We start from the raw sequence: 20,937 nt of genomic DNA, 5'->3' as shown, positions 1-20,937 counted from the left end.
TTATGGCAAGGTGCTCCATCATGCTGGAAAAGGCACTGTTCGTCACCAAACTGTTCCTGGATGGTTGGGAGAAGTTGCTCTCGGAGGATGTGTTGGTACCATTCTTTATTCATGGCTGTGTTCTTAGGCAAAATTGTGAGTGAGCCCACTTCCTTGGCTGAGAAGCAACCCCGCACATGAATGGTCTCAGGATGCTTTATTGTTGGCATGACACAGGACTGATGGTAGCGCTCACCTTGTCTTCTCCTGACAAGCTTTTTTCCGGATGTCCCAAACAATCAGAACGGGGATTCATCAGAGAAAATCACTTTACCCCAGTCCTCAGAAGTCCAATCCCTATACCTTTTGCAGAATATCCATCTGTCCCTGATATTTATAGTGGCCTCTTTGCTGCCCTTCTTGACACCAGGCCATCCTCCAAAAGTCTTCGCCTCACTGTGCATACAGGTGCACCCACACCTGCCTGCTGCCATTCCTGAGCAAGCTCTGTACTGGTGGTGCCCCGATCCCGCAGCTGAATCAAATTTAGGAGACGGTCCTGGCACTTGCTGGACTTTCTTGGGCGCCCTGAAGCCTTCTTCACAACAATTGAACCGTTCTCCTTGAAGTTCTTGATGATCCGATAAATGTTTGATTTAGGTGCACTGGCAGCAATATCCTTGCCTGTGAAGCACTTTTTGTGCAAAGCAATAATGATGACACATGTTTCCTTGCAGGAAACCATGGTTGACAGAGGAAGAACAACGATTACAAACACCACCCTCCTTTTGAAGCTTCCAGTCTGTTATTCGAACTCAATCAGCATGACAGAGTGATCTCCAGCCTTGTTCTCGTCAACACTCAACAATCACTGACATGATGTCAGCTGATCCTTTTGTGGCAGGGCTGAAATGCAGTGAAAATGTTTTTGGCAGATTCAGTTCATTTGCATGGCAAAGAGGGACTTTGCAATTAATTGCAATTCATCTGATCACTCTTCATAACATTCTGGAGTATATGCAAATTGATCATACAAAATGAGGCAGCAGACTTTGTGAAAATTAAAATTTATGTCATTCTCAAAACTTTTGGCAACGACCGCAGGTTTGTTTGTATTTAGCTACAGTTGAAGTCAGAAGATTAAATACACCTAAGCAAAATACATTTAAACTCCGTTTTTCACAATTCCTGACATTTAATTCTTGTACATTTTTTTTGTCTTAAGTCAGTTAGGATCACAACTTTATTTTAAGAATGTGATATATCAGAATAATAGTAGAGTGATTTATTTCAGGTTTTATTTCTTTAACCACATTCCCAGTGGGTCAGAAGTTTCAAAACACTCAATTAGTATTTGGTGGCATTGCTTTTAAATTGTTTAACTTGAGTCAAACATTTCAGGTAGCCTTCCACAAGCTTCCCACAATAAGTGGGGGAATTTTGGCCCATTCCTCCTGACAGAGCTGGTGTAACTGAGTCAGGTTTGTAGGCCTCCTTGCTCACAAATGCTTTTTCAGTTCTCCCCACACATTTTCTATAGGATTGAGGTCCGGGCTTTGTGATGGCCACTCCAATACCTTGACTTTGTTTTAAGCCATTTTGCCACAACTTTGGAAGTATGCTTGGGGTCATTGTCTATTTGGAAGACCCATTTGCGACCAAGCTTTAACTTCCTGACTGATGTCTTGAGATGTTTCTTCAATATATCCACGTAATTTTCGTCCCTCATGAAGCACCCCCACAACATGATGCTGCCACCCCCGTGCTTCATGGGTGGAATTGTGTTCTTCGGCTTGCAAGCCTCCCCCTTTTTCCTCCAAACACAACGATGGTAATTATGGCCAAACAGTTTTATTTTTGTTTCATCAGACTAGAGGACATTTCTCCAAAAAGTACGATCTTGGTCGCCATGTGTAGTTGCAAACCGTAGTCTGGCTTTTTTTATGGCGGTTTTGGAGCAGTGGCTTCTTCCTTGCTGAGCGGCCTTTCAGTTTATGTCGATATGGGACTCGCTTTTCTGTGGATATATATACTTTTGTACCTGTTTCCTCCAGCATCTTCACAAGGTCCTTTGCTGTTGTTCTCGGATTGATTTGCACTTTTCACACCAAAATACGATCATCTCTTGGAGACATAATGCGTTTCCTTCCTGAGTGGTATGATGGCTGCGTGGTTCCATAGTGTTTATACTTGCGTAATACTGTTTGTACAGATGAACGTGGTACCTTCAGGCGTTTGGAAATTGCAAGAATGGACCAGACTTGTGGAGGTCTACAATTTATTTTCTGAGGTCTTGTCTGATTTCTATTGATTTTCCCATGATGTCAGGCAAAGAGGCACTGAGTTTAAAGGTAAGCCTTGACATATATCCACAGGTACACCTCCAATTGACTCAAATGATATCAATTAGCCTATCAGAAGCTTCTCAAGCCATGACATCATTTTCTGGAATTTTCCAAGCTGTTTAAAGGCACTGTCAACTTATTGTATGTAAACTTCTGACCCACTGGAAATGTGATACAGTAAATTATAAGTGAAATAATCTGTTTGTAAACAATTGTTGGAAAAATTACTTGTGTCATGCACAATGTAGATGTCCTAACTTACTTGCCAAAACTATAGTTTGTTATCAAGAAATGTGTGGATTAGTTGAAAAATGCGTTTTGATATTTCCAACCTAAGCGTATGTTAACTTCGGACTTCAACTGTATGTCTGGTCCATTGCCTGACTGTGTGGTTACTCTGCAGTTTGACCCATAAAACATAATAAAATGTTGCTCGTCCAGGACTGGAGTCTACGCAGATAGTCAATCAGACCTACAGTAGGCCTTTATGCAAATAAGTTATTTGCCACATGGGCCTGACATAATTCACTTTGAACTCGACTGTGTGTTTCCAGGCAGTAGCAACAGTACGACTTTAGATCATTAGTAAGCATCCTTCTGCAGCCACCTGCCACTGCATGCTTGTCCCAACCCATGTTTTGACAACTGAATGGGAACTTACCTACCTGCCCGCTCATTTTGCCAATGCCAAATAAAATTGATTGACAACTAGGGGTATGTTCATAAATTGCCTCAAGTGGGTGGTTTATAAACTCAGAGCATTGTCAGATTGTCTGTTCATAAATTCTGAGCTTTTCGGTCTCCGAGGGTTCAGAGCATACACTGCGCTAATGATACAGGAACGCACAGGCCAAGGAGTAGGGTTGATCTGCACATTCCTCACAATGGCAGTTAAGCAACCAAGCTGACTGGCTAAAATTGGCTAGCTGCTTCCAGACACAAATGAGAGAACACCTAGTAGAGCTGGTTAGCTTGTTTACATTAGCCAGAGCCTTAATGACTAACTGTGCTGCTGGCAACCATTGAATTACTTTTTTGCAGAGGTTTACTGGCACCGGTCATATTCAGCGGGTGTTGCGCATTCATAAATCCATAATTTATTCTGTGCTCTGGCTCACTCAGACAAGAGCTCTGAAATCGGAGTAGATAGCCAGAGTGAATTTACAAATGCAAGAGATATGCTGAACTAGATCAAAGTCGTTCAAGTTCCTCATAGCTAGCTAGCAAAGTGATTTAAATTTCTCACTAGATAACGAAATGACACCTGCATCTCTATCTGTAGCCACCGAAAAACGATATGAGGGGAAAAAGTCGGTGGCTCACCCACTCCTCCAATGACATGATATCCTTCCAGCAGCTCTCTAAATAACTAGCTAATGTTAAGCTCTATGTTTTTAGCTTGCTACAGTAAATACATAGCTACATAAATAGATACACTAGCAAATGACTGACTTGTGATCATTGCCCTTGCTAGTTTGATTGTATTGACATTCCCAGAGTTAGTTACATTTGTCTGTTTTTCCCAAAATATTGAGTAGTGGACACGGAAGTAGTGCATCCTGAATGGGTGGAGGCAGCAAAATAATTTACCAGGCCAACTGTGATTTACAACCTGATAGCAATATTTTTTGGACTACCAAGAAATGTATTGGTGAATTAAGTATATCTTCTGCTAACAATATCTTACTGTCCATCATGGACTTTTGAGTCAAACGGAGCCTATTTTTTTAAACCTCTTATGAAGTTGGTTTTGTCGCATAAATTGGGAATTTGATACACTAAATCAAATCAACCTACAAAGAATCCTAGAGAAGAACCAGGCTCTGAGGGGTGGCCAGTCCTCTTCTGACTGTGCCGGGTGGAGATTATAAGAGTACATGGCCATTAAGGCCAGATTGTTCTTCAAGATGTTCAAACGTTCATAGATGACCAGCAGGGTCAAATAATAATCACAGTGGTTGTAGAGGGTGTACCATGTCAGTACCTCAGGTGAAAATGTCAGTTGGCTTTTCACAGCCGAGCATGCGGTAGAGAGAGCGAGAGAGAGAACGCGAGAGAGAGAGAGAGGGGGAGAGAGTCGAAAATGGCAGGTTCGGGACAAGGTAGCACGTCCGGTGAACAGGTCAGGGTTCCATAGCCGCAGGCAGAACAGTTGAAACTGGAGGGGGACCATACTTAAATTCACACAGGACACCAGAAAGAATAGGATAATGACACCAAATATAACAGACTGACCCTAGTCCCCCAGCCATAGACTATTGCAGCATAGATACTGGAGGCTGAGACAGGGGGGTGTCTCGGGGGACACTGTGGCCCCGTCTGACATTACCCATTGACACTTTGCCAAAGCACAGCCCCCACACCACTAGAGGGATATCAACAGACCACCAACTTACTACCCTGAGACAAGGCCGAGTATAGCCCATGAAGATCTCCTCCACTGCACGTAGACACCTGCTCGTCGAACATCTCATTCCAAAATCATGGGCATTAATATGGAGTTGGTCCCCCCTTTGCAGCTATAACAGCCTCTACTCTTCTGGGAAGGCTTTCCGTTAGATGTTGGAACATTTCTGTGGGGACTTGCTTCACATTCAGCCACAAGAGCATTAGTGAGGTCGGGCACTGATGAGGGGCAATTAGGCCTGGCTCACAGTCAGCTTTCCAATTCATCCCAAAGGTGCTCGATGGGGTTGAGGTCAGGGCTCTGTGCAGGTCAGGCAAGTTATTCCACACAATTCTCGCCAAACCATTTTTGTATGGACCTCGCTTTGTGCACTGGGCAATTGTCATACTGAAACGGGAAAGTACCTTCCCCAAACTGTTGCCACAATGTTGGAAGCACAGAATTGTCTTGAATGTCATTGCATGCTGTAGCGTTAATATTTCCCTCCACCAAACTTTAGAGTTGGTACTATGCTTTGGGACAGGTAAAATTCTCCTGGAGTGTGCCAAACCCAGATTCGTCCATCGGACTGTTACATGGTAAAGAGTGATTCATCACTCCAGAGAAAATAAAAATGTGAGAAATTATGCCACCCCACATCAAGAAACTGTTTCAAAGGAGAGACATCCATGAAATTAACACCGTGATCATTATATTCATCACGGCACACTGTCGGAAAAGGTTTTTACAACGGAAAAATATATTTATTTTGCAGTAAAAAGTTAATACAATTGCATATTTTATGATGATGAAATGCTTTATTTTTATTTATCAAGTGAATCTCATCCTCCAATAGTGAATGCCAGCTAAGATAGGGGTAGGTAACGTTCTAATCTAAGCCTAACCAAAAGCCCACTCTTCGGTTTCCTAGAATAATTTCATGACAAACCAAGCATGGTTTCTATAGTTGTTGGGTTTCCGTGGGGGAGCAGGATTTGAGGCAGCACTAGTGCTCAGTCTGCTGGGTCCATGCTAAGTAGGTCAGGTAATAGAAGGAGCTGTGAGTGCGGAGGTCTAGACAGACTGGGCTATGATAAATACTCTGCACCCGCAAGCTGAATCTCAGATTTAATTAGATACAGGGGACACCTGTGGTCTCAAGGAGCTAACCAGAATACTGATTATGTTATTATTTCTCTCTCTCTGTCCTTCTGTTTCTTTCTCTCTCTCAAATCTCTCTCTTCCTTAATACATTTTTGTATTCCCATTTCTCTATATCTTTCTGTCATGTTTTCCTTTTTCCATCTCCCTGTATTTTTGTCATTCTCTGACCCTTCCTTTCCCACCTTTCATCTTCTGTCTCCCTTTCAAGTCTTCTCCATCCATCTGTCCATCTCTCTCCCCCTGTTGTCCCTTTTCATTATCCTCCCTTTATCACCTTTTTTTCCTTTGTCTCACTTGACTCTTCTTTTGCCTTCATCTTCCTAATCCCCCCCCCCCTCCCATCTTTCCCTTCAGTAAGATCCAATCGGGTGGCAAGCTGATCCTGACCATCTCCACTGACTCCTGCCAGGGGAAGGACAACTTTGTCCGCTACCTGGAGCACGTTCAGGCTGTGGTCACAGTCAATGGTAGTCGCCGTGGCGACCTCAACATCAACATGACTTCCCCCATGGGCACCAAGTCCATCCTGCTGAGCTGCCGGCCCCGGGACGACGACGCCAAGGTGGGCTTTGACAAGTGGCCCTTTATGACCACACACACCTGGGGAGAGGACCCCCGCGGGACCTGGGTCCTGGAGGTGGGCTTTCAGGGAGACGAGCCCCAGAGAGGGGCCCTGAAGGAGTGGACCCTCATGCTCCATGGAACACAAAGTGCCCCTTACATAGACCAGATAGTGCGCGACTACCAGTCCAAACTAGCCATGTCAAAAAAGGAGGAGCTGGAGGAAGAGCTGGACGAGGCAGTGGAGAGGAGTCTGAAAAGTCTGCTGAGTAAAAACTAGCTGACGTAGCTAACTAAACACCACCTGGTCAGGTCTGCATGCCGGGCCGGTCTCGCTCTCTACTTCTATCCTATCTTTCTCTCACTTCTCTCTTTCTTTCTCGCACTTTCCACTTCTCTCACTTTCTCTGCCCCTTCTCGCTTTATCTTGCCCTCTCTCACACTCACACCTCTCTCCCGACTCCCTTTCTCTCCTCTCTCATTTTCTTTCTTTCCTCCGCTCCCACCCTTTTCTCTGCTTTTTGTTTTTCTGTGTTTATATTAGCCATCTACTTCCAATGAATGTTTCTTGTAATCCGATGATGATGATAAAAGTGTAACCGTAAAATAATCTGTTCTATAGAGAAAACAAAAAGATCCTATCTGGCTTTCGGTCTGTTTTTTTTACACATGACAAAAATGTATATAAACATAATGCATCCCACTATATGGTGTTCTTGCTTTCCCCCACACCTCCACCTCTGGTGAACCAACTGTTGTACAGTTTGTGACTGTAAATTATTTTCTGTGTCATTCAACTTAAAGTTTAATATCTTGCAAACAGAGGAGTGATACTTCTTTCCGTTTGTATTCTTGTGACAAGCAACTGTTTCTATATAAACAAGACAAGGATTGTGTGATTTATTTTGCAGCCTGTGGTCCTCAAAGCGTATTGCAGAATAACCTTTGTCGTATACTATAATAAATCTGTTCAGCTGTTTGTTAAAGCACTTCAGTGATTTGCACCACTCTGCAATGCACAGGCAAGGTAGCAGAAATGTCTTGTCGTTTGAATGAGGAAGAGAAAGATAGGAACTGGAAGACAGGTGGCTCTGTATTCCAATTTCACTTTCTAAGGTAAGTCATTTGGCCTTACAATGCTCAATGCCAGACAATTGAAGCCTATGCTGTAATGGGAAGCACTTATCTGTTCACTTAAGAGCACAAAGCACAGGGACATTTACATCACACACGGTGTGAGATCAGGACCGGGAATACAGTATAAAACAGCATCTTCTTCTGTCACTCTCTGTCTCTCTTACTTTTGTTATTCTGTCACACACACGTTTTCTGGCTCTCTCTTTCTCTCTCTCTTGTCTGTCCCTCTAAGGGAAAGTGGATTGTGCAGAGTTCAGAGGTCGCCGTCTGCTCCTCAAGTTCATCTCAATGAAAAATGGATGACTCTCCTTCAGTAACTGCACCTATCACTCCGTGCTGAGAGACACCCAATGTTTACTAAACACTGCACTAGCTCAGTCTAGTTTCCTCACCATGACGCAATTAATATACCTCCAGTATGCAAGTCAAACAGGGTGATCAGTTAAAAACTAGGCATCCATCACCTCTACCATCATTATAAAGTAAGTCAATAATGCTTTAACTGCATACGAAAAGTAAAAATCTGAAATATCCGCTGTTATTATTCAAAGAATATAATATGAATCATTTAATATCTTTTCTGGCACATTTCAATGGATTGAAATGAGATGATATGAAGGATTGGGGCATTCATTTGTAATGGAACAAAGCTATGAGTGTGTCATAAGAGTGGTGCTAATGTCCAAACACAAAGACAGTAGAGCTTTGCGCTTTTAAAGCTTGATTCTTTTTTATTATTAAAGCAATTTTATACACAGAAAGTCTGTGTTGAGGGCAGTTGATGGCATCCAATTGAACAAATGAGCTCTTGGGTTTGGGGGCAGCTTTGGTTTGGAAGGGTGGCAAACATCCATGAGGGCAGTAGCATGTCATCAATTTATAAAAATGTTAGAGGTTTTTTCACACATCAAGCCATGTTTACTCTACTTTGGGGGTTGAGATGACAAGGGGGCTTGTAGTTTTGATGTTCGTACTTCATGTTTTCAGACATTAAATGTGTAAGGTTACGGCGTAGGTAGAAAACAACAATAGCAGCATTATGGAACCAGCTAACACTTGCTGAACGCAAAGCCAGAAAGCGTGAGCGAATAGAGGAGCAGTATCAGGAAGAACTGTCTCTTTAAGGTTGGTTTCATATAGGGTGGGAACAATGTCTTTAGAATGTGTCTTAAGCAGAGTCACATAATGGCTCAGTGTTTGTTCTTGCTGGCCTAAGGTGAGGCAAAACTTGTGAGATATTTTGGCAAAGGTCGACCTTATCTCAGACTCAGTTCTTCTTTTTGCTGGTCTTCTCGATCATGGTCTCCACCACCATGGCTGTCTCCTCATAGCCCTTGGTCTTGCGGTCGTTGGAGAACCTTTCCACTGACTCCACCATCTCCACCTTCTCGTAGCTCATGGAGTCAGGGGGCATGCTGCTAGTGCCGCGGGGGGAGGGCATGGGAGGAGGGCCCCTGCGGTGACTGTCGTCTTTACCCCCCTTGGGTCCGGAGGGATTGCTGGGACCTTTGGGGGCAGGGTTGGGCTGTGGGGGGGGAGTAGGGTTCTTCGGCCTAGGCTCGGGGTCTCCGCCCCTAGATTTCCCCTTCCCACCACCTTTTCCTCCCTTATCGTCTCCTTTTCCCCCCTCTCCGTCAGAGGGCTGGGTGGGGGTAAGGGGACCAGGGGGTGGCATGGGCTGAGGATGAGGGGGGTTGGGGGAGGGGGTGTAAGGCCCAAAGGGGTCATAAGGAGAGACCATGCCGTTGCGGATGGTGACGAAGACGTGTCCAGCGGAGGGGCTGGAGGTGTAGAAGTGAGGGTGGGGGTAGCTGCCGTCGCCTGTCACCAGCACATAGCGCCCCTTGGTGTAAAAGTCAGCAATTGGCTCTGGCTTCTTGTACTTCCTCATTCGGTCTCTGACAATGTTACAAAGCGTGTCGAAGGCTTTGCTGATCTGAGCCCCGTCTGGCACATCCTGGGGCGTGTACAGGGACCTCTGCTCCTCCCTCTTCACCTCGCCTTCCTCCCCTGCCACCCCTCGCTTCTCGTCCTCCATGTGTTCAGCTCCACCGACTCTCTCCTCCTGGCCACTGTCCATCACATCTTTGGGGCTGATCTCCTTCTTCTTCAGGACCTTCTTGGTCAGGTTCTTCTGGCGAGGCTTGATACTGGTGATGTCCTGGATGGCTTGCGTGATGTCTGGAGACAACAAAACAACACAATACACTCACATTCTAAATACATTATCCAAGGAGGATAGTACCCCTACGGGACCATGAACATCCTTATCTGCCATGAATAGACCTCAGGAGGATCCATTGTGCTTTCTGTTCTATGGTCTTTGTATCTGAGTGGGTAGGATACACATCACTGTGTGGCTGTATACATTAGGGTTCCAGCTAGTGTGGTTATAGCCTATGATGACGACGGGGTGTTATGTGTCTGCTCTGTATGTATGGAGACTATCTGTGTGAAGAGGCTGTGGAATGAGAGATGGCATGTCCTCACCTCTGCCCCTGCTCGACACAGTGGGTGTGTGGGTGTAGCGGTAATTGGTGGTGAACAAGGTAATGGGAGTCCCAATTATTGCTGAATTCAACCTGTGGAAGAGAATGATGAAGAAATGTTAGTTACCACCACAGCAAGTGATAGTGTATTTTTATGTGTTAGTAATAAACATTATACAAATGTTTTATTGAACCTTTTATTTAACTAGGCAAGTCAGTTAAGAACAAATTCTTATTTACAATGGCGGCCTACCCCGGCCAAAACCTAACCCGCACGCCGCTGGGCCAATTGCGCGCCGCCCTATGGGACTCCCAATCGAACCATGGTCTGTAGTGAATCCTCCAGCACTGATATGCTGTGCCTTAGACCGCTGCGCCGCTCGGGAGCCCAAATTGAAAGCTGACTGCGACACAGGTCTGATTGCCCAACATCAGTGCCTGACCTCACTAATGCTCTTGTGGCTGAATGGAAGCAACTCCCCGCAGCAATGTTCCAACATCTAGTGGAAAGCCTTCACAGAAGAGTGGAGGTTTGTTATAGGGGGAGCAACTAAATATTAATGCCCATGATTTTGGAATGAGATGTTCGACAAGCAGGTGTCCATATACTTTGGTCATGTACATCAGTTTATCTGTATTCCCAGTGGTGAAATCTATAGATTAGGGCCTGAATTTATTTTGATTGACCAATTTCCTTATATGATCTGTAACTCAGTAAAATCTTTGAAATTGTTGAATGTCACATTCTTATTTTTTGTTCAGTGTAATTTGAAAAAAGCCATTCATTATCTTAGAATACACATTACTACTATTATTTTTATTATTATTATGGGGTGACAGGTAGCCTAGTGGTTAGAGCGTTGGACTAGAAACCAGAAGGTAGTAACCAGAAGCTCGAATCTCCGAGCTAACAAGGTAAAAATCTGTTGTTCTGCCCCTGAACAAGGCAGTTAACCCACTGTTCCTCAGCTGTCATTGTAAATAAGAATTTGTTCTTAACTGACTTGCCTAGTTAAATAAAAATTGTAATAAAAAAATGTATCCCAAATGGTTGAAGTCAGGGCTCTGTGCAGACCAGTTAAGTTCTTCCAAACCAATCTCGACAAACCATTTCTGTATGAACTTCGCTTTGTGCACGGGGCATTGTCATGCTGAACCAGGAAAGGGCCTTCCCCAAACTGTTGCACAAAGTTGAAAGCACAGAATCATCAAGATTGTCATTGTATGCTGTAGTGTTAAGATTTCCCTTCAATGGAAGTAAGGGCCCGGCCCCAAATCATTAAAAACAGCCCCAGACCATTATTCCTCTTCCACCAAACTTTACAGTTTGCATTATGCATTGGGGCAGGTAGAGTTCTCCTGGCATCTGCCAAACCCAGATTCATCAGTCGGACTGCCAGATGGTGAAGCATGATTCATCACTTCAGAGAATACGTTTCCAGTGCTTCAGAGTCCAATGGCAGCGAGCTTTACACAACTCTAGCCGACACTTGGCATTGCGCATAGGGATCTTAGGCTTGTGTGCGGCTGCTCGGCCATGCAAACCCATTTCATGAGGCTCTTGACAAACAGTTATTTTGCTGACGTTGCTTCCAGAGCCAGATTCAAACTCAGTAATGAGTGTTGCAACCGAGGACAGACGACTTTTACGCGCTACCCGCTTCAGCACTCGGCGGTCCCGTTCTGTGAGCTTGTGTGGCCTACCTTTTCGCAGCTGAGCCACTGTTGCTCCTAGACGTTTCCACTTCACAATAACAGCATTTACAGTTGACTGGTGCAGCTCTAGCAGGGCAGAAATTTGACGAACTGACTTGTTGGAAAGGTGGCATCCTATGACGGTGCCACGTTGAACGTCTGTGCTCTTCAGTAAGGCCATTCTACTGCCAATGTTTGTCTATGGAGATTGCATGGCTGTGTGCTCGATTTTCTACACCTATCAGCAACGGGTGTGGCTGAAATAACTGAATCCATATACTTTTGCATATGTAGTGTATGCATCTGTTGGTCACAAGTACCCTAAAAAAAGGTAGGGGCGTTGATCATGCAACGCAACACATCTCCTTCACATAGAGTTGATCAGGCTGTTAATTGTGGCCTGTTGAATGTTGTCGAACTCATATTCAATCGCTGTGCGAACTTGCTAGATATTGGTGGGAACTGGAACATGCTGTCGTATACATCGATCCAGAGCATCCCAAACATACTCAATGGGTGACATGTCTGCTGAGTATGCAGGCCATGGAAGAAATGTGACATTTTCACCTTCCAGGAATTGTGTACAGATCCTTGCAACATGGGGCCATGCATTACCATGCTGAAACATGAGGTGATGATGGCGAATGAATGGCACGACAATGGGCATCAGGATCTCATCATTGTATCTCTGTGCATTCAAATTGCCATAGATAAAATGCAATTGTGTTCACTTATGAGTGCCAAACCATAATCCCACCACCAACATTAACATCAGCAAACCACTCGCTCACACGACGTTATACATGCTGTCTGTCATCTGCCTGGTACAGTTGAAACCGGGATTCGTCCATGAAAAGCACACTTCACCAGCGTGCCAGAGGCCATCAAAGGTGAGCATTTGCTCACTGAAGTCAGTTACGACGCAAAACTGCAGTCAGGTCAAGACCCTGGTGAGGACTACAATGCAGATGTGCTTCCCTGAGAAGGTTTCTGACAGTTTGTGCAGAAATGATTTAGCTGTGTAAAACCACAGTTTCAGCTGTCTGGGTGGCTAGTCTCAGACGATCCCACAGGTGGAGAAACCATATGTGAAGGTCCTGGGCTGGCGTTGTTACATATGGTCTGTGGTGGTGAGCCCTGTTGGACGTACTGCCAAATTCTCTAAAACGAAGTTGGAGGCGGCTACTGGTAGAGAAATTAACATTTCATTCTTTGGCAACCGCTCTGGTGGACATTCCTGCAATCAGCATGCCAAAACTTGACACATCTGTGGCATTGTGTTGTGTGACAAAACTGCACATTTTAGAGTGGCCTTTTATTGTCCCCAGCACAAGATGCACCTGTGTAATTATCATGCTGTTTAATCAGCTTCTTGATATGCCACACCTGTCAGGTGGATGGATTAGTTTTGCAAAGGATAAATTATAATTGACAGGGATGTAAACACATTTGTGCGCAAAATCTGAGAGAAATACGCTTTGTGCATATGGAACATTTCTAGGATCTTCTAGGATTATTTCAGCTCATGAAATATGGGACCAACACACAACATGTTGCGTTTATATTTTTGTGCAGTATACTTTTCGATTTTTGCATTGAGAGACTGAAAAGAAAGCATGTTAATACAGTAAACAAAAGAAAGATTAGGCAATATTAAAGGGAATTAAATAGTACATAAAAAATAAAATACACTGAAGAGATATTCAACCATTATCAAACAAATCTGAGGTCGAAAAACACACAAATATAATATCCCAAATTGCCGCCATGTGTCTGATCTGATACAGTATAGTCTACTACTGGTTTTCCAAGAGCCAATACGTTGAAGTGCTGCCTATATCCAGTAGCAGCAGGACACTGGTCACTGTGTGTTGTGGTTAGAAAATTACCTGTTGTCCTCGTTCTCAATGATCCTCTTGTACCTCTCCAGCTCATTCTCCAGCGAGGTCTGGTACATGGCCAGGTGGCGGCACTCATTTGTGTATTTGTCCAGGGATCTCTCGGCTTCCTCGATGTCCTTCCTCAGAGACTCAATCTGCTCATTGTACAGCTGGATCTCATCGTCATAGCCCTCCTGGGTGCTCATGATGGAACTCTCCAACACTGACGTCTGACACAGACAGGCAGACGGATGGACGGAAAGATACTGTAAACTGCTTCTTTAAAATAAAACTGAAAGCATTTCATATTTCCATTAAGAGTTATGTAATGACAACCAAACGTTAAGGGATAGTTCACCCAAATTACAAAATGTCATATTGGTTTCCTTACCCTCTAAAGCATCTATGTTCAAGGTATGACAGCACTCCATGCATTGGTTTAGTTTCTCTGGCACTGTTTCCAAATGCTAACGTTTTAGCATTTGTGGCACAAATCCCAATCAAGTAATGTCCAGATCATCCGAAAGTCTCTACAATTGATTGTGAAGGTCACCAAAGTCACTTAAATATCATTAGTTTGATGAACAGCATTTGGTAAAAGTGCCATCCACTACCAGGGAAACTAAACCAAAGCATGGATTGATGTCATACCTTGTATATCAGAAACCAAAACGCCATTTTGTAAGTTGTGTGAACAAATATTTCTTGCCTAACTCAGATTATGTATTTGTGTGGTACTTTGAAGCTCAGTTGGGATAGTATGGACTTGTATTGCCAAGGTAGTGTGTTCGATTCCTGGGACCATCCATATGTAAAAATGTCTGCTAAATGGCATTTATTTATGCAATCTTTGTCATTCTTGGATCTGAATATGACTGAACTTCAGTTGATGGATTACTGTGGTCACTGAGCTACCTCATGTGCCAGGTGTCTGGCTATACAAAGACTGAATAAATCAGAACTTTTGTCAAGAGAAACTCATGACTACTGTACTCTTTGAGGATGTTGTGGTGACAGCTATAGTACTGCAAAGCGGTTCAAACCCACATATTGAATATTTCATGGTAACCTGTCTCGGATTGAAAATGGAATTGAGTCTTTAGAGGAATATATGGAGAAATACATTCGGTAAAAAATTCAGATTTCTTGCAACAATTATATTCAAACATTGTAAAATAAAACGTATTTCAGTCATATTGTCATACACCATTTGAAAACCTTTTTTCCTAGGGAACACAGACAGCTATGAGGTACAAGCTACAGAAAATGAACAAAGTGAAAAGCATAATTTGAGAGTAAAGCTGAGGTAGAAAAAAATATGTAGGGACAAAATTAAACTAATTTGAAGGGATGTTCATCTAAAATATTATTCAATTGATTCACAACTTTCGAGAAAATAAACATGGACTTTGATGTTTGTCTTATTTTTTTACTAATATTAGTTTTCTAAGAAATACACCTGTATTTTCCTACTTCTCTGTAGCTTTTATCGCCTTTACTCACTAATCTGAAGGTGATGACTGGCACCTACTGGCACCCCTTTGCAACTACAACCAATTTACAGTATGTACTGTACTCCATGGGTACATCTCAACTTTCTACCTCAAGTAAAGCGGCTACCTCATCTCCCTTCCTCACTAATATGCATAGGGGGGGGGGTAGGGCTTAGGGGTTGATTTGGAGTGGGACAATTTCAAACAATTGAGCTTGAGATGCTTCCTAAATTGTCATAGTGACAGAGACAGGGACCTACCTCGTACTGCAGATGCTGCTTCTGTGCTTGGAGCTGACAGAGGGCGCTCTTATACTCCTCCAGCTGACTCTGCAGGGCTGGAACTCTCCTCTGGGCTAGCTGCTTCTCCTGCTCCTTCACACAGAGGGAGGACATACCAGTTATAATACACACTGATCACACAGAGGCAAGGCAGGCCAGTTATATTACAACAAGATAGGCATTCAAAACGTCAAGTGCTTTACTTGCAACTTCAAAGACAGACAAGCAAACAGCTTACAGACTAACTGACTGCATCAGCATACTTTCTGCTGAGAGACAACGTGAGCTGGGATTACCTGTCATAACACACAGAAGCTTATTATAAAAAGGCAGTCACACTTCACAGAAAGGATAGTACACCATCAACACATTTTCCAGTCACGGACACACGGTTATCCACAAAGTTCTGCACACATAGCTGATTTCAAGGCCCTATTGTTATCTGGTCTGACACCTCTGGTCTGACTCAGCTGGTTCCCCTGGAAACAGACAAATGCATGTGATAGGGGGAGACCTTACCTCAGAGGTGCCCACAGCCATATTTGGCACCAGGTGTATCGTCTGGTTGATCTGGTGCAGGATATTCACGTAGGTCTGGATCTCTGACAGGTTCTACGGGGGGAGGAGACATTTCCCAAGAAATGATTAGACTCTGGACTCCACATGCACAGCGCACACAACTTTGATGAAAATAAAGAGAAATGTCATATTATTAAATACACCCACCCTATAAGGTTGCAATATTAGAGTACAGTACACAATATCTTTGTACTCTAATCACCCACCCTATTATTTGACAGAATTGGTCAAATTAAGATCCTACATTTGTAAGTTGTAATACGGGATGCTATGCACACTGTATCTGTATCATATGCAATAAATCTGATGTAAACGTATAAATGTACAGTATAAAGGCAGAATGAGTTTGCAATAGATTGCAGGTGATTTGTACAGTGCATTCGGAAAGTATTCAGACCCCTTGACTTTTTCTACATTTTATTATGTTACAGCATTATTCTAAATGAATTAAATTTCATCCTGTTTCCATTGATCATCTTTGAGATGTTCCTGCAACTTGATTGGAGTCCAGCTGTGGTCAATTCAATTGATTGGGCATGATTTGGAAAGGCACACACCTGTCTATATAAGGTCCTACAGTTCACAGTGCATGTCAGGGCCAAAACCAAGCCATGAGACCTAAGGAATTGTCCGTAGAACTCCAAGAGGATTGTGTCGAGGCACATATCTGGGGAAGGGTACCAAAACAGTTCTGCAGCATTGAAGGTCCCCAAGAACACAGTGGCCTCCATTATCATTCTCAAATGGAAGAAGTCTCTTCCTAGAGCTGACAACCTGACCAAACTGAACAATCGTGGGAGAAGGACCTTGATCAGAGAGATGACCAATAACCTGATGTTCACTCTGACAGGGCTCCAGAGTTCTTCTGTGGAGATGGGAGAACCTTCCAGAAGGACAACCATCTCTGCAGCACTCCACCAATCAGGCCTTTATGGTAGAGTGGCCAGAAGAAAGCCACTTCTCCGTAAAAAGCAAATGACAGCCAGCTTGTAGTTTGCCAAAAGGCACCTAAAGATTCTCAGACCATGAGAAACAATATTCCCTGGTCTGATGAAACCACGAATAAACTCTTTGGCCTGAATGCCAAGCGTCACATCTGGAGTGAAGGTTCCCCTTTCAACAGGACAACAATGCTAAGCAGACAGCCAAGACCACCCAGGAGTGGCTTCGGGACAAGTCTTTAAATGTCCTTGAGTGGCCAAGCCAGAGCCCAAACTTGAACTTGATCGAACATCACTGGAAAGACCTGAAAATAGCTGTGCAGCGACGCTCCCCATCTAACCTAATAGCACTTGAGAGGATCTGCAGAGAAGAATGGGAGAAACTCCCCAAATACAGGTGTGTTAAGCGTCATACCCAAGAAGACTCAAGCCTGTAATCGCTGCCAAAGGTGCTTCAACAAAGTACTGCGTAAAGGGTCTGAATACTTATGTAAATGTGATTTAGCATTTTCTTATTTTTATATATTTTTTCAAAAAAATGGTTTTTGCTTTGTCATTATGGGGTATTGGGTGCAGATTGATTAGGGATTTTTTTTATATCAATTTTAGAATAAGGCTGTAACATAACAAAATGTGGAAAAAGTCAAGTGGTCTGAATACTTTCCGAATGCACTGTATGCTGTACACCTCTTACCTTTCTGTGTCTGTCTTTGGTGGAGTTGATGTCATCCTGAAGAAACTGAGTCTGGATCTGAAACTCCAGGTTCCTGAGCAGGTTATGGTCAGCCTCCTAGGAAAGGAGAAGAAATGGGAAAAGGATGAGTGGTGAGGAGAGAAGAAGAGAAAAAAACAAGAGAAGGGAAGAGAAGACTGAAGAAAAGGAGAGAAGAAAGAGAAGTCAATAGGTCCATATATCGACTCCAATTCTCATAAAGCATCAAACAGTATGACAATGCTGATATTGTTGAACTGAACACCACACAAAGCCTTTTTCTTCACTAGTACATTCCTCCATTAAATCCAAAGCCTCTAAGATCAATAGAAGCTATTGTAATTCGGTTCCATCACCACACTGTATTGTCCTGATCTCATAAGCTTTGTCTCTCAGACCACAAAGTCCTACCAGGGTTGCAGTTACACAATTTAATTATGATTCTGACACCATGGACAAAGCTTGTAGATTATTAAATTGACAAATTGTATAATACATACTTTTTTGTGCCAAATTGCAAAGCCCCTTTCATGCACAGGGTTAGGCAGAAAACGTTACTCACAAGTTGAGTTCACAACCTGTTTTTTTATGAATATGCCGCTAATAATGCAGCATGACAGTTTAGCACACTATGAGAGATTTCCCAGAAACAGATTAGGTTTACTGTAGTCCTGGGCTAAAAAGCAAACTCAATGGAGAATGTCCATCAAAAAACATTGTTTTTTGTGGTCCAGGACTAGGCTTAATCTGTGTCTGGGAAACCACCCCTGTTTGTGTATTTTAACTAAAAGAAAGAATCAGTAAAAACAAACAAAAAACAGGGTTAATTGTCATGGGACTCACACACATACCCTGTTGAGTTGTTCCAATGTACCCCGCAGCTGTTCTTGATACTCACACTCATTTCTGTATCTATGGAGGACAAAACATAAATCACAAAACATAAATTCAGGAATTCCACAATGATGTGTTGCCTATCTTTTATTGATCTGTAATTTGAACACGCTTGTGTGTTGGGCACATTGATTTTCATCTATAGGGCTTTTCTGACTTTACAATGTCTGTATTGATTAACTAGTCATTGCCCTTAATCAACCTGGCTCTCCTTGAGAGCACTTGAAATGGCTGTTGCTTCCCTTTTTTCAGAACACAACCACCTGTGCAGCATTCATCTAAATCCTGTCTTGGTGTTAGAATTTAGAAATCCATGACACTTACCATGGCTAATTTCCAAGGCAATAGACACCTTTATTGAAGACAGACTTTTAGCAGTTGGACAATTTATCACAGAGATAAGATCAGGTTATCTGGAAGCCTTCACCAACACAACAACAGTTTGCGGCTGCACCTGGTCTACATAAGGGCTCACCACTGCACTGTGTATGAACAGAGTGGCCCATACAAACTTTCCTTCTCTCTGATCCACACGTCAGTTTAAAAAAAACCCCACATAGCCCTACTGACGCACACACAAACTAACACTTTCAAAAGCAAGCACATCACTTACTTGTTGGTGAACTCGTCCAGCATGCGGCATGCGTCCTTCAGCTGGCGCTCAAGTTTGGCACGGTCGGCAGAGAGCTCGCAGATGCGCCTCCGGTTCAGGCCAATCTGTTCAGTAAAGGCCTCCTCAAGCCCACTGGCCTCTTCCATCCGCTGCAGCGTCTCTAGCTGCTTGCGGAACACGGAATTGCGCTGCTCCAGCACGCGTGCCCGATTAATATAGCGGGCGAAGCGGCTGTTGAGCTCCTGCAGGCTCTCCCAGCCCTGGATGGCTGAGGTGCCTGCCGATGCATCAGGGCCGTAGGGCTCTTCGAAGACATCAGAACGCTCATACTTCTCCTTGCGCACCTCACGCAGGTAACTGGTCTTGTACATGGTGGTTGTTGTCGCTATCCCGCTGCCTCGGTTGATGTTATCCCCGGAGTGCGTTCTTCCCTGCGGCACCTTTAGTGTGTGAAAACTCAGGTGCTCACCCTCGGCTGTCTCATTCTAGACTAAAGGCTGCCTAACCTTGGGCGCCTGCGAAATAGACCCCCAAAAATCTCACGCTGGCCTGTTCCCACGCAAGCCTCACGCGTGGGACCTTCCAGAGTTTGTTAGACTTTGTGGCTGACATTACAAACGCTCTGCCAATGATGACCAAGCAAAAAAATAAAAACAAACAAAAGGCAGGCGAGGGAGAATAATGCTGTGTCAAATATACCATTATAAGGAGACCCTTTGTTTCCAATCAACCGTTTTTCTAGGTCTTTGTTTGAGGGAATTTTCGAACATGGCCTTGATTTACCACATGACAAAGTGGAAATAGCATGCTGTGCAGTTTGTTACAGTCCATATACAGTTACTAATGTGCCAAATGTAGGCAAGTAAACGCCAGAGAATAGTGTGTTCTCCTTATTGCAGCCTACATAGGAAAGACCATGTATGGTTAAAACAGGATATAGTTTCAGTGATGGCTGGCCCATTAGGTCACAATTGGTCAACAACAAAAAAGTGTAAAACTTGTGGAAATATACAGTACCAGTCAAAACTTTAGACACACCTACTCATTCAAGGGTTTTTATTTATTTGGACTATTTTCTACATTTTAGAATTATAGTAAAGACATCAAAACTATGAAATAACACACATGGAATCATGTAGTAACCAAAAAAAGTGTTAAACAAATCAAAATATATTTTGATTCTTCAAAGTAGCATCCCTTTGCCTTAATGACAGTGTTGCACACTCTTGGCATTCTCTCAACCAGCTTCACCTGTAATGATTTTCCAACAGTCTTGAAGGAGTTCTCACATAGTCTGAGCACTTTTTGGCTGCTTTTCTTTCACTCTGCAGTCCAACTCATCCCAAACCATGTCAATTGGGTTGAGGTCGGGTGATTGTGGAGGCCAGGTCATCTGATGCAGCACTCCATCACTCTCTTTTTTGGTCAAATAGCCCTTACACAGCCTGGAGGTGTGTTGGGTCATTGTCCTGTTGAAAAACAAATTATAGTCCCACTACGCGCAAACCAGATGGGATGGCGTATCGCTGCAGAATGCTGTGGTAGCCATGATGGTAAAGTGTGCCTTGAATTCTAAATAAATCACTGACAGTGTCACCAGAAAAGCACCCCCACACCATCACACCTCCTCTGCCATGCTTCGTGGTGGGAACCACACATGCCGAGATCATCCATTCACAAACTCTGAGTCTCAACAAAGACACGGCGGTTGAAACCAAAATTCTCCAATTTGGACTCATCAGACCAAAGGACAGATTTCCCCGGGCTAATGTCCATTAATTGTGTTTC

The 20,937-nt window shown here is 43.5% G+C and overlaps 2 protein-coding genes across 2 annotated transcripts in view; one reads left to right on the top strand and one right to left on the bottom strand.

The window, feature by feature from the left end:
• Positions 1-7,421, top strand: part of LOC135512328 (neuroendocrine convertase 2-like) — a 78,047-nt gene extending 70,626 nt beyond the window's left edge. Inside the window, exon 12 of the mRNA XM_064934249.1 lies at positions 6,229-7,421. Within this exon, the coding sequence (XP_064790321.1) occupies positions 6,229-6,715 (487 nt within the window). The 3' untranslated portion in view covers positions 6,716-7,421. The remainder of the gene's footprint in view (positions 1-6,228) is intronic.
• An 874-nt stretch (positions 7,422-8,295) lies between these two features.
• On the bottom strand, positions 8,296-19,643 carry LOC135511635 (filensin-like). Its single transcript, XM_064933121.1, has 8 exons — positions 19,150-19,643; positions 18,494-18,554; positions 17,625-17,720; positions 15,930-16,022; positions 15,390-15,503; positions 13,646-13,866; positions 10,063-10,154; positions 8,296-9,753 (listed from the first exon to the last, which is right to left on the bottom strand). Exons 1-8 carry the CDS (start codon positions 19,518-19,520, stop codon positions 8,840-8,842), a joined length of 1,962 nt encoding a protein of 653 aa, XP_064789193.1. The 5' UTR covers positions 19,521-19,643; the 3' UTR covers positions 8,296-8,839.
• Positions 19,644-20,937: the final 1,294 nt, after the last annotated feature.

The sequence above is a fragment of the Oncorhynchus masou genome, chromosome 24 (genome assembly GCF_036934945.1).
Source record: "Oncorhynchus masou masou isolate Uvic2021 chromosome 24, UVic_Omas_1.1, whole genome shotgun sequence".
NCBI classification, from domain to species: Eukaryota; Metazoa; Chordata; class Actinopteri; order Salmoniformes; family Salmonidae; genus Oncorhynchus; species Oncorhynchus masou.
Note: the sequence above shows the minus strand (reverse complement) of the source record. Positions and strands in the feature narration are given on the sequence as shown.

Excerpts from the sequence above, each read along its gene's own strand:
- LOC135511635 (XM_064933121.1), bottom strand. The coding sequence starts at position 19,520 with ATGTACAAGACCAGTTACCTGCGTGAGGTGCGCAAGGAGAAGTATGAG. Across the intron at positions 17,721-18,493 it reads CATTGGAACAACTCAACAGG|GAGGCTGACCATAACCTGCT; the intron begins GTATGTGTGTGA and ends CTCCTTTCCTAG. Across the intron at positions 15,504-15,929 it reads TGGCTGTGGGCACCTCTGAG|GAGCAGGAGAAGCAGCTAGC; the intron begins GTAAGGTCTCCC and ends CTCTGTGTGAAG.